Here is a 13,470-nt window from a genome sequence, read left to right on the forward strand (position 1 = left end):
TGTTTTCTTCTTCTGAAGCTGTTTTTGGTAGAAAAGTACTTCAGGCAGCTGTTTCAGTTTGAATCTTCTGCTTGTAATTTCAGTTTTTTTCATTTAATCTTTATTTTGGGTGTGGATTATTTTTCAGCGGAATTGGCTGTCTTTATTTTATCCCTCCCTCTCTAGTGACTCTTGCGTGGAAAGATCCACATCTTGGGTAGTCATTATCCCATACGTCACTAGCTCATGGACTCTTGCTAATTACATGAAAGAAAACATAATTTATGTAGGAACTTACCTGATAAATTCATTTCTTTCATATTAGCAAGAGTCCATGAGGCCCACCCTTTTTTTGTGGTGGTTATGATTTTTTTGCATAAAGCACAATTATTCCAATTCCTTATTTTTTATGCTTTCGCACTTTTTTCTTATCACCCCACTTCTTGGCTATTCGTTAAACTGATTTGTGGGTGTGGTGAGGGGTGTATTTATAGGCATTTTGAGGTTTGGGAAACTTTGCCCCTCCTTGTAGGAATGTATATCCCATACGTCACTAGCTCATGGACTCTTGCTAATATGAAAGAAATGAATTTATCAGGTAAGTTCTTACATAAATTATGTTTTTTGGTCCCGAGTTGAAAGAAATTATCGCGGATATCACTGGGGGGAAGTGTCATGCCCTCCCGCAGGATAGACAGTTTAAGACCAAAAACAAGGCTAATTTTCGCTCCTTTCGCAACTTCAGGAGCCGACCTGCTTCAACCTCTGCTGCCGCTAAGCAAGAGGGTAACGCTTCCCAGCCTAAAGCAACCTGGAAACCCTTGCAGGGCTGGAATAATGGTAAACAGGCCAAGAAGCCTGCGCCTGCTGCCAAGACAGCATGAAGGGGTAGCCCCCGATCCGGGACCGGATCTAGTAGGGGGCAGACTTTCTCTTTGCTCAGGCTTGGGCAAGAGACGTTCGTTTGTCTTCAGACCAGACAAAGAAACAGGCGTTCTTACGCTGTGTCGAAGATCTTCTAAAGATGGGAGTGATACACCCAGTTCCAATTGCAGAACAAGGACTGGGATTTTACTCAAACCTGTTTGTAGTTCCCAAAAAGGAAGGAACTTTCAGGCCAATCCTGGATCCAAAAATTCTAAACAAATTCCTCAGAGTTCCATCTTTCAAAATGGAAACCATTCGGACAATCTTGCCGATGATCCAGGAAGGTCAATATATGACTACCGTGGATCTAAAGGATGCGTACCTACATATTCCTATCCACAAAGATCATCATCAGTACCTAAGGATCGCCTTTCTGGACACGCATTACCAGTTCGTGGCCCTTCCTTTTGGGTTGGCCACTGCTCCCAGAATTTTCACAAAGGTGCTAGGGTCCCTTCTAGCGGTACTAAGACCGCGGGGCATTGCAGTAGCACCTTATCTAGACGAGATCTTAATACAGGCGTCATCTTTTCACAGAGCCATGGCTCATATGGACATTGTTCTGGCCTTTCTAAGGTCTCACGGGTGGAAGGTGAACGTAGAAAAAAGTTCTCTGTCCCCGCTCACAAGGGTTCCCTTCCTGGGAACACTAATAGACTCGGTAGAAATGAAAATCTTTCTGACAGAGGTCAGGAAGTCAAAGCTTTTGAATACTTGCCGAGTTCTTCATTCCATTCCTCGGCCTTCTGTGGCTCAGTGCATGGAGGTAATTGGTTTGATGGTTGCGGCAATGGACGTAGTCCCTTTTGCCCGAATTCATCTAAGACCACTGCAACTGTGCATGCTCAAACAGTGGAATGGGGATTATGCAGATTTGTCTCCTCAAATACAAATGGACCAGAAAACCAGAGACTCTATTCTCTGGTGGTTGTCTCAGGATCACCTGTCTCAGGGAATGAGTTTCCGCAGACCGGAGTGGATCATTGTCACGACCGATGCCAGTCTGTTAGGCTGGGTTGCGGTCTGGGACTCCCTGAAAGCTCAGGGTCTATGGTCTCGGGAAGAATCTCTTCTCCCGATAAACATTTTGGAACTGAGAGCGATATTCAATACGCTCCAGGCGTGGCCTCAACTAGCGACGGCCAAATTCATCAGATTTCAGTCAGACAACATCAAGACTGTAGCGTACATCAATCATCAGGGGGGAACAAAGAGTTCCCTAGCGATGAAGGAAGTAACCAAGATCATCAATTGGGCGGAGGATCACTCCTGCCATCTATCTGCAATTCACATCCCAGGAGTAGACAACTGGGAGGCGGATTTTCTGAGTCGTCAGACTTTCCATCCGGGGGAGTGGGAACTTAACCCGGAGGTTTTTGCTCAGCTGACCCAGCTATGGGGCAAACCAGAATTGGATCTGATGGCGTCCCGTCAGAACAAAAAACTTCCCTTTTACGGATCCAGAACCAGGGATCCCAAGGCGGCATTGATAGATGCTTTAGTAGCGCCTTGGTCATTCAGTCTAGCTTATGTCTTTCCACCATTTCCTCTTCTCCCTCGGCTAGTAGCCAGAATCAAACAGGAGAAGGCTTCGGTAATTCTGATAGCGCCTGCGTGGCCACGCAGGACTTGGTATGCAGACCTAGTGGACATGTCATCGGCTCCACCATGGAAACTGCCATCGAGGCAGGATCTTCTAATTCAAGGTCCATTCAAGCATCCAAATCTAGTTTCTCTGCAACTGACTGCTTGGAGATTGAATGCTTAATTCTAGCTAAGTGTGGGTTCTCTGAATCAGTTATAGATACTCTGATCCAGGCCAGAAAGCCTGTCACCAGGAAAATTTACCATAAGATATGGCGGAAATATCTTTGTTGGTGTGAATCCAAGGGTTACTCGTGGAGTAAGGTTAGGATTCCAAGGATATTGTCTTTTCTCCAAGAAGGATTGGAGAAAGGTTTGTCAGCTAGTTCCTTAAAGGGACAGATATCTGCTCTGTCTATCCTGTTACACAAGCGTCTGGCAGCTGTACCAGACGTTCAGGCGTTTGCACAGGCCTTAGAATCAAGCCTGTTTACAAACCTGTGGCTCCTCCATGGAGTCTAAACTTAGTTCTTTCAGTTCTTCAAGGGGTTCCGTTTGAACCTTTACATTCCATAGATATTAAGTTATTATCTTGGAAAGTTTTGTTTTTGGTAGCTATTTCTTCTGCTCGAAGAGTTTCTGAATTGTCTGCTTTGCAGTGTAATTCACCCTATCTGGTGTTCCATGCAGATAAGGTTGTTTTGCGTACCAAACCTGGTTTCCTTCCAAAAGTGGTTTCTAATAAGAACATTAACCAGGAAATTATTGTTCCTTCTCTGTGTCCTAATCCAGTTTCTAAGAAGGAACGACTGTTACACAATCTTGATGTGGTTCGTGCCTTAAAATTCTATTTAAAGGCAACTAAAGATTTCAGACAAACATCATCTTTGTTTGTCGTCTATTCTGGTAAGAGGAGAGGTCAGAAAGCGACTGCTACCTCTCTTTCCTTCTGGCTGAAAAGCATCATCCGATTGGCTTATGAGACTGCTGGACAGCAGCCTCCTGAACGAATTACAGCTCATTCCACTAGGGCTGTGGCTTTCACATGGGCTTTCAAGAATGAGGCTTCTGTTGAACAGATTTGTAAGGCAGCGACTTGGTCTTCACTGCATACATTTGCCAAATTTTACAAATTCGATACTTTTGCTTCTTCAGAGGCTATTTTTGGGAGAAAGGTTTTGCAAGCAGTGGTGCCTTTCCGTTTAGGTTACCTGACTTGTTCCCTCCCTTCATCCGTGTCCTAAAGCTTTGGTATTGGTATCCCACAAGTAAGGATGAATCCGTGGACTGGATACACCATGTAAGAGAAAACAGAATTTATGCTTACCTGATAAATTACTTTCTCTTACGGTGTATCCAGTCCACGGCCCACCCTGACAATTAAGTCAGGTTCAAATTTAATTTTGTAAAACTACAGTCACCACTGCACCCTATGGTTTCTCCTTTTTCTCCTAACCGTCGGTCGAATGACGGGGGGGCGGAGCCTGAGGGGAGCTATATGGACAGCTCTGCTGTGTGCTCTCTTTGCACTTCCTGTAGGGATTGAGAATATCCCACAAGTAAGGATGAATCCGTGGACTGGATACACCATAAGAGAAAGTAATTTATCAGGTAAGCATAAATTCTGTTTTTTGATAGTTAAAGGGACATTAAACACTAAATAAATGCTATATAGAATGATACATTCAAAGAAAAAAAATAGTCAGAGTTTAAAATTTAGATACATTTTTTTAAATTTCATTAGTTGTTTAAATATTGACAAAATAAGTGTGAAGTTTTAGTGTCTATAAAACAATGGAAGCTGCCATGTTGTAACTTAGGTTAACCCCTTAATGACCGCAGCACTTTTCCATTTTCTGTCCGTTTGGGACCAAGGCTATTTTTACATTTTTGCAGTGTTTGTGTTTAGCTGTAATTTTCCTATTACTTATTTACTGTACCCACACATATTATATACCGTTTTTCTCGCCATTAAATGAACTTTCAAAAGATACCATTATTTTCATCATATCTTATAATTTACTATAAAAAAACATTATAAAATATGAAGAAAAAATGGAAAAAAACACACTTTTTCTAACTTTGACCCCCAAAATCTGTTACACATCTACAACCACCAAAAAACACCCATGCTAAATAGTTTCTAAATTTTGTCCTGAGTTTAGAAATACCCAATGTTTACATCTTCTTTGCTTTTTTTGCAAGTTATAGGGCCATAAATACAAGTAGCACTTTGCTATTTCCAAACCACTTTTTTTCAAAATTAGCGCTAGTTACATTGGGACACTAATATCTTTCAGGAATCCCTGAATATCCATTGACATGTATATATTTTTTTTTCAAAGACATCCCAAAGTATTGATCTAGGCCCATTTTGGTACATTTCATGCCACTATTTCACCGCCAAATGCGATCAAATAAAAAAAATTGTTCACTTTTTCACAAATGTTTTCACAAACTTTAGGTTTCTCACTGAAATTATTTACAAACAACTTATGCAATTATAGCATAAATGGTTGTAAATGCTTCTCTGGGATCCCCTTTGTTCAGAAATAGCAGACATATATGGCTTTGGCTTTGCTTTTTGGTAATTAGAAGGCTGATAAATGCCACTGCACACAATACGTTTATTATGCCCAGCATTGAAGGGGTTAATTAGGGAGCATGTAGGGAGCTTCTAGGGTTAATTTTTGCTTTAGTGTAGTGTAGTAGACAACCCCAAGTATTGATCTAGGCCCATTTTTGTATATTTCATGCCACCATTTCACCGCCAAATGCGATCAAAGTAAAAAAAACGTTAATTTGTTCAAAATTTTAGGTTTCTCACTGAAATTATTTACAAACAGCTTGTGCAATTATGGCACAAATGGTTGTAAATGCTTCTCTGGGATGCCCTTTGTTCAGAAATAGCAGACATATATGACTTTGGCGTTGCTTTTTGGTAATTAGAAAGTCGCTAAATGCTGCTGCGCATCACACGTGTATTATGGCTAGCAGTGAAGGGGTTAATTAGGTAGTTTGTAGGGAGCTTGCAGGGTTAATTTTAGGTTTAGTGTAGAGATCAGCCTCCCACCTGACACATCCCACCCCCTGATCCCTCCCAAACAGCACCCTTCTCTCCCCCACCCCACAATTGTCCCCGCCATCTTAAGTACTGGCAGAAAGTCTGCCAGTACTAAAATAAGTTTTTTTTTTTTTAAGAAGAAAAAAAAAAAAAAAGCATATTTACATATGCTGTGTTTAGGATCCCCCCTTAACCCCCAACCTCCCTGATCCCCCCCAAAACAGCTCTCTAAGCCTCCCTCTCAGCCTTATTGGGGGCCATCTTGGGTACTGGCAGCTGTCTGCCAGTACCCAGTTTGAACAATCAAATGTGTATTTTTTATTTTTTTTTATTTTTTTTCTGCAGTGTAGCTCAATCCCCCCACGGACCAACCCCCACCACCTAAATCACACCTAAGGGTTTTTTTTTAAGCATTAAATGTCCCACTTTTATTTTGTTTTGGGACACATTTTTTCCGTAGTGTAACGGTTCCCACCCGCTCCCTCCCAGGGCACACGCCCGCCCCCTCGTGCACGTGCGCGTGCCCCCGGTCTTACCCGCCCACGATCCCGCCCCCCTCCACATGACCAGGGCCATCGATGGCCGCCACCCACCTCCCACACCGGCTCCCAGCCACCAACGATACCGGCCATCGATGTCCGGTGCAGAGAGGGCCACAGAGTGGCTCTCTCTGCATCGGATGGCCGTAAAAGGTTATTGCAGGATGCCTCCATATCGAGGCATCACTGCAATAACCGGAAAGCAGCTGGAAGCGAGCAGGATCGCTTCCAGCTGCTTTCCACACTGAGGACGTGCAGGGTACGTTCTCAGGCGTTAACTGCCTTTTTTCTGAGGACGTACCCTGCACGTCCTCGGTCGTTAAGGGGTTAAAGGGACACTGAACCCAAATTTTTTTCTTTAATGATTTAGATAGAGCATGCAGTTTTAAGCAACTTTCTAATTTACTCCTACTATCAATTTTTCTTCATTCTCTTGCTATCTTTATTTGAAAAGCAGGAATTTAAAGCTTAGGAGCCAGCCCATTTTAGGTTCAGCACCCTGGATAGCGCTTGCTTATTGGTGGCTACATTTAGCAAACCAATAAACAAGCATAACCCAGGTTCTCAACCAAAAATGGGACGGCTCTTAAGCTTTACATTCCTGCTTTTTAAATAAAGATGGCAAAAGAACAAAGAAAATGTTATAATAGGAGTAAGTTAGAAAGTTGCTTAAAATTGCATGCTCTATCTGAATCATTAACCCCTTGAGTGCTAATGACGGCTCTGAGCCGTCACTAGCACTCTCCCACTTTGAGGCAGATCTGGAGGCTCCCACCGGCTTCTACCCTGGCGATCGGGCCTGCATAATGACAGGCATCGCCGGGCCTTCACGTTACGTGAGGTGAAGTCACGCGCAATGACGTGATGACGTCACCGCGCAAATTTATTTAACATTAACAATGTTAAATATAGGAGCAGGGGGCATGCTGCTTAGAAGCCTGTATATCAGGCATCTAAGCAGCTACAGACCCCCAAGTCCCACCGTTGAAAAGGTAATCGCCTAACCTTTCCAACAGTGTAAGTCTTGGGGATCTAAAATAATAATAAAAAAAGTAAAAAAAAAAAATATTTTTAATAATATAAAATAAAAAAAAACTTTAAAAAACCTTAGCACCCAAGTGGGAAAGTGCTTAGCACTCAAAGGGTTGAAGAATAAATTTGGGTTTTGTGTCCCTTTAACTTCTCTACTGTGGCCAATGAAGGACGGTTATAAATAGTTCACTAGAGTGTGCAGCCAAAGGCTGTGTGGAATATAACATTGTTCTGCGCTTACATTTCTAAAAGGAACAGAAAAACTCCCATTTTCAGAATGGAATTACAGGAAAATGGTACAAAATAAATAATAAAAGTATATTGCAGAGTTGTTTTTATATATATATATATATATATATATATATATATTTATTTATAGATTTGATTTATCATTTTATATTACCATCTCAAAGTGTTTAATGTCCCTTTAAATATTGATGATATTTGCAGAATAACTATTATTATAAACCAAGGAAGGACAAAAAAAAAAAAAACTTCCTTTTGCTTGTCATTGCCTAAGGGGTTAATATTATTGTCGTAATCACTCTGCTGAACGCAAATAAACTGCTATCTGCTCTGGATCCAGTGTTTACATTACTGTCAGTAGAGGAGGGCTGAGTATGTCCGCTTCCGGAAACCAGGCAAACACAGAATGAACGTGCACACAGTATGAAATGAATGGCGCTGTTTGTAGCCTGCTTATACGCTGTACAGCCTATTGCTGAAAAAAGTTACCAGCTTGCGGGTGCCCTGGGGGGAGTAAAGGAACAATCTTTGCAAGTTTAATGCTCCTTTATTGCATTTCCGAATGTTCCTTTTATATATATATATATATATATATATATATATAGAGAGAGAGAGAGAGAGAGAGAGAGAGAGAGAGAGAGAGAGAGAGAGAGAGAGAGAGAGAGAGAGAGAGAGAGAGAGAGAGAGAGAGAGAGAGAGAGAGAGAGAGAGAGAGAGAGAGAGATAGAGAGAGAGAGATGAGATTGAAAAGACTCTCTCTAACTAAGTAAGAAAAAAAAAAATGACTGTTCCTTTAAAGGTTTAACCTCCAGTGATGTCTAAAGACATGCCATGGCTGTTCTTTGAGACTGGCAACTCAGTCAGCAGTCTTGGTAGTCAAGTGATTTAGAGGTGATGAGTAGAGTCTAATTTCTAAGACTCTACAGAGTTCAGGATTGGGATGTAACATTGTCTGGCAAGTCACAATTATTGAAGCCCATGACCCTGGTGTCATCTCATGACTTCAGATTGAGAAGTTTAAGGCTAATTTGAAAGATTTTTTTTTTGCTGTATATTGAAATAATTTGTAACACACCAGTTTTGACAGTAGGTGATTTACTAGTTGTAGTACCTACTGCTACAGAGCTGATACTATAGATCAGTGATTTTTAACCTTTTTTTTGCCGTGGCACACTTTTTTACATTAAAAAATCCTGTGGCACACCACCATCCCAAAATTTTTAAAAAATCACACATTGTAGCCTAATACAGCATATATATATACACATACACACAAACACACACATACTGTATGTATTGTGCTGTTATACCATGCCTCCTACAAACTACCCCTGCACTGGGAGTAAAAAACAAGCAAAGTTTAAAAAATATGTCACACTGTTGTCAGTCTGCCGTGGCACACCTGAGGATCTCTCACGGCACACTAGTGTGCCACGGCACACTGGTTGAAAAACACTGCTATAGATAGCTCAGCCTCATAGCATGTGATCTAGGTCATAATCCGTAACTAATACTTCTGTACCTGACAAGGGTTTGACAGCAGAATAAACCTTCAGGAATATGTTCTATTAGCAAATTTCCTGACATATCAATGAACCAGTAACTGTTAGTGAGTGGGGGTTATCTAATTTGAAGATTATTGATAAATGTTGCGCAATTTTATGTATTTCTTGCAGTTTATTGAAAGCTATTCTTTTTTGTTTTGTTTTGTTTTGCAGGAGAAAAAGTGTACAGCCACGTGATTCCGCTTTATGCCTAGAAGATTTCTGCATGTTGAGTAGGTGATATAATTGTCATTGTGTTTCTATCCAAATTAAGCCTTTTATAAATCAGTTGATACAAATAGAGAATACTTTGCTTTTTTGTGAGCATTATGTCTGTAAAGCTGAAATTATAGCTTGGACTGATAGTCACTACAAACCCTGACAATTTGGAGTAAATTGGTACAATTTAAAAAAAAAAAAAAAAAAAAGATATTTTGATGTGAAAAAAATATACTTTTTGAAACATGGGGTTTGAGAATAAATTATGGCAAAACCTTCCGTACCAATCTCCATAACATTTGACATGGAAATACCTTTATGCCTTTCTCATTCAGTTAAAGTAGCTTCATATATAAATTGGGAATATACTGATGTCGCATATGTACAGTATTAAAAACAGCCAAATATAATTTCTCCAACATTGGTGTGTCCGGTCCACGGCGTCATCCTTACTTGTGGGATATTCTCTTCCCCAACAGGAAATGGCAAAGAGTCCCAGCAAAGCTGGTCACATGATCCCTCCTAGGCTCCGCCCACCCCAGTCATTCTCTTTGCCGTTGCACAGGCAACATCTCCACGGAGATGGTTAAGAGTTTTTTTGGTGTTTAAATGTAGTTTTTATTCTTCTATCAAGTGTTTGTTATTTTAAAATAGTGCTGGTATGTACTATTTACTCTGAAACAGAAAAAGGATGAAGATTTCTGTTTGTAAGAGGAAGATGATTTTTAGCAGACAGTTACTAAAATCGATTGCTGTTTCCACACAGGACTGTTGAGATGAAGTAACTTCAGTTGGGGGAAACAGTTAGCAGACCTTTCTGCTTAAGGTATGACTAGCCATATTTCTAACAAGACCATGTAATGCTGGAAGGCTGTCATTTCCCCTCATGGGGACCGGTAAGCCATTTTCTTAAGTTAAACATAAAAGAATAAAGGGCTTCAAAAAGGGCTTGAAAAACTGGTAGACATTTTTCTGGGCTAAAACGATTGCTTTACTAGGCATATTATGCAGATTCTAACTAATAATGGTTATTATAATCTTGGGGATTGTTTAGAAAAACGGCAGGCACTGTGTTGGACACCTTTTTCAGATGGGGGCCTTTTCTAGTTATAGACAGAGCCTCATTTTCGCGCCACTAATGCGCAGTTGTTTTTGGAGAGCAAGGCATGCAGATGCATGTGTGAGGAGCTAAAAATCACTGAAAAAGCTTATAGAAGGCATCATTTGGTATCGTATTCCCCTTTGGGTTTGGTTGAGTCTCAGCAAAGCAGATACCAGGGACTGTAAAGGGGTTAAAGCTTAAAACGGCTCCGGTTCCGTTATTTTAAGGGTTAAAGCTTCCAAAATTGGTGTGCAATATTTTCAAGGCTTTAAGACACTGTGGTGAAAATTTGGTGAATTTTGAACAATTCCTTCATGTTTTTTCGCAATTGCAGTAATAAAGTGTGTTCAGTTTAAAATTTAAAGTGACAGTTACGGTTTTATTTTAAAACGTTTTTTGTACTTTCTTATCAAGTTTATGCCTGTTTAACATGTCTGAACTACCAGATAGACTGTGTTCTGAATGTGGGGAAGCCAGAATTCCTATTCATTTAAATAAATGTGATTTATGTGATAATGACAATGATGCCCAAGATGATTCCTCAAGTGAGGGGAGTAAGCATGGTACTGCATCATTCCCTCCTTCGTCTACACGAGTCTTGCCCACACCGGAGGCCCCTAGTACATCTAGTGCGCCAGTACTTATTACCATGCAACAATTAACGGCTGTAATGGATAACTCTATAGCAAATCTTTTATCCAAAATGCCTACTTATCAAAGAAAGCGTGATTGCTCTGTTTTAAACACTGAAGAGCAAGAGGACGCTGATGATAATTGTTCTGTCATACCCTCACACCAATCTGAAGGGGCCATGAGGGAGGTTTTGTCTGAGGGAGAAATTTCAGATTCAGGAAAAATTTCTCATCAAGCTGAACCTGATGTTGTGACATTTAAATTTAAATTAGAACATCTCCGCGCACTGCTTAAGGAGGTATTATCTACTCTGGATGATTGTGACAATTTGGTAATTCCAGAGAAGTTATGTAAGATGGACAAGTTCCTAGAGGTTCCGGTGCCCCCCGACGCTTTTCCTATACCCAAGCGGGTGGCGGACATAGTAAATAAAGAGTGGGAAAGGCCCGGCATACCTTTTGTCCCCCCCCCCCCTATATTTAAGAAATTATTTCCTATAGTCGACCCCAGAAAGGACTTATGGCAGACAGTCCCCAAGGTCGAGGGGGCGGTTTCTACTCTAAACAAACGCACTACTATTCCTATCGAAGATAGTTGTGCTTTCAAAGATCCTATGGATAAAAAATTAGAGGGTTTGCTTAAAAAGATTTTTGTTCAGCAAGGTTACCTTCTACAACCAATTTCATGCATTGTTCCTGTCACTACGGCAGCGTGTTTCTGGTTCGAGGAACTAGAAAAGTCGCTCAATAAAGAATCTTCGTATGAGGAGGTTATGGACAGAGTTCAAGCACTTAAATTGGCTAACTCTTTTATTTTAGATGCCGCTTTGCAATTAGCTAGATTAGCGGCGAAAAATTCAGGGTTTGCTATCGTGGCGCGCAGAGCGCTTTGGCTAAAGTCTTGGTCAGCGGATGTGTCTTCCAAGACAAAATTGCTTAACATTCCTTTCAAGGGTAAAACATTATTTGGACCTGATTTGAAAGAGATTATTTCAGACATCACTGGGGGAAAGGGCCACGCCCTCCCACAGGATAGGTCCTTTAAGGCTAAAAATAAGCCTAATTTTCGTCCCTTTCGCAGAAACGGACCAGCCTCTAATTCTTCATCCTCTAAGCAAGAGGGTAATACTTCACAACCCAAGCCAGCCTGGAAACCAATGCAAGGCTGGAACAAGGGTAAGCAGGCCAAGAAGCCTACCACTGCTACCAAAACAGCATGAAGGGGTAGCCCCCGATCCGGGACCGGATCTGGTGGGGGGCAGACTTTCTCTCTTTGCTCAGGCTTGGGCAAGAGATGTTCAGGATCCTTGGGCGCTAGAAATAGTTTCTCAAGGTTATCTCCTGGAATTCAAGGAACTACCCCCAAGGGGAAGGTTCCACAGGTCTCAATTATCTTCAAACCAAATAAAAAGACATTCTTACATTGTGTAGAAGACCTGTTAAAGATGGGAGTGATTCATCCTGTTCCAATAAGAGAACAAGGGATGGGTTTTTATTCCAACCTGTTCATAGTTCCCAAAAAAGAGGGAACATTCAGACCAATTTTGGATCTCAAGATCCTAAACAAATTTCTCAGGGTACCATCGTTCAAAATGGAAACTATTCGAACGATCCTACCTACTATCCAGGAAAATCAATTTATGACTACCGTGGACTTAAAGGATGCGTATCTACATATTCCTATCCACAAGGAACATCATCAGTTCCTAAGGTTCGCTTTTCTGGACAAGCATTACCAGTTTGTGGCACTTCCATTCGGATTAGCCACTGCTCCAAGGATTTTCACAAAGGTACTAGGGTCCCTTCTAGCGGTTCTAAGACCAAGGGGCATTGCAGTAGTACCTTACTTAGACGACATCCTGATTCAAGCGTCGTCCCTGTCAAAAGCAAAGGCTCATACGGACATCGTCCTAGCCTTTCTCAGATCTCACGGATGGAAGGTGAACAAAGAAAAAAGTTCTCTGTCCCCGTCAACAAGAGTTCCCTTCTTGGGAACAATAATAGATTCCTTAGAAATGAGGATTTTTCTGACAGAGGTCAGAAAATCAAAACTTCTAAACTCTTGTCAAGTTCTTCATTCTGTTCCTCGTCCTTCCATAGCGCAGTGCATGGAAGTAATAGGATTGATGGTTGCAACAATGGACATAGTTCCTTTTGCACGAATTCATCTAAGACCATTACAACTGTGCATGCTCAGACAGTGGAATGGGGATTATACAGACTTGTCTCAGACGATTCAAGTAGATCAAAAGACCAGAGATTCACTCCGTTGGTGGCTGACCCTGGACAATCTGTCACAGGAAATGAGCTTCCGCAGACCAGAGTGGGTCATTGTCACGACAGACGCCAGCCTAGTGGGCTGGGGCGCGGTCTGGGAATCCCTGAAAGCTCAGGGTCTATGGTCTCGGGAAGAGTCTCTTCTCCCGATAAACATTCTGGAACTGAGAGCGATATTCAATGCTCTCAGAGTTTGGCCTCAACTAGCAAAGGCCAAATTCATAAGGTTTCAGTCAGACAACATGACGACCGTTGCATATATCAATCATCAGGGGGGAACAAGGAGTTCCCTGGCGATGAAAGAAGTGACCAAGATAATTCAATG

General features: G+C 41.4%; 1 protein-coding gene across 1 annotated transcript in view; it reads left to right on the forward strand.

Annotated features, from left to right (window-relative positions):
* Positions 1-13,470, forward strand: part of MTMR14 (myotubularin related protein 14) — a 402,308-nt gene that overhangs the window by 227,280 nt on the left and 161,558 nt on the right. The window contains exon 10 of the mRNA XM_053689383.1: positions 9,090-9,148. Coding sequence (XP_053545358.1) covers positions 9,090-9,148 — 59 coding nt within the window. The remainder of the gene's footprint in view (positions 1-9,089; positions 9,149-13,470) is intronic.

This window comes from Bombina bombina, chromosome 7 (genome assembly GCF_027579735.1).
Source record: "Bombina bombina isolate aBomBom1 chromosome 7, aBomBom1.pri, whole genome shotgun sequence".
Taxonomy (NCBI): domain Eukaryota; kingdom Metazoa; phylum Chordata; class Amphibia; order Anura; family Bombinatoridae; genus Bombina; species Bombina bombina.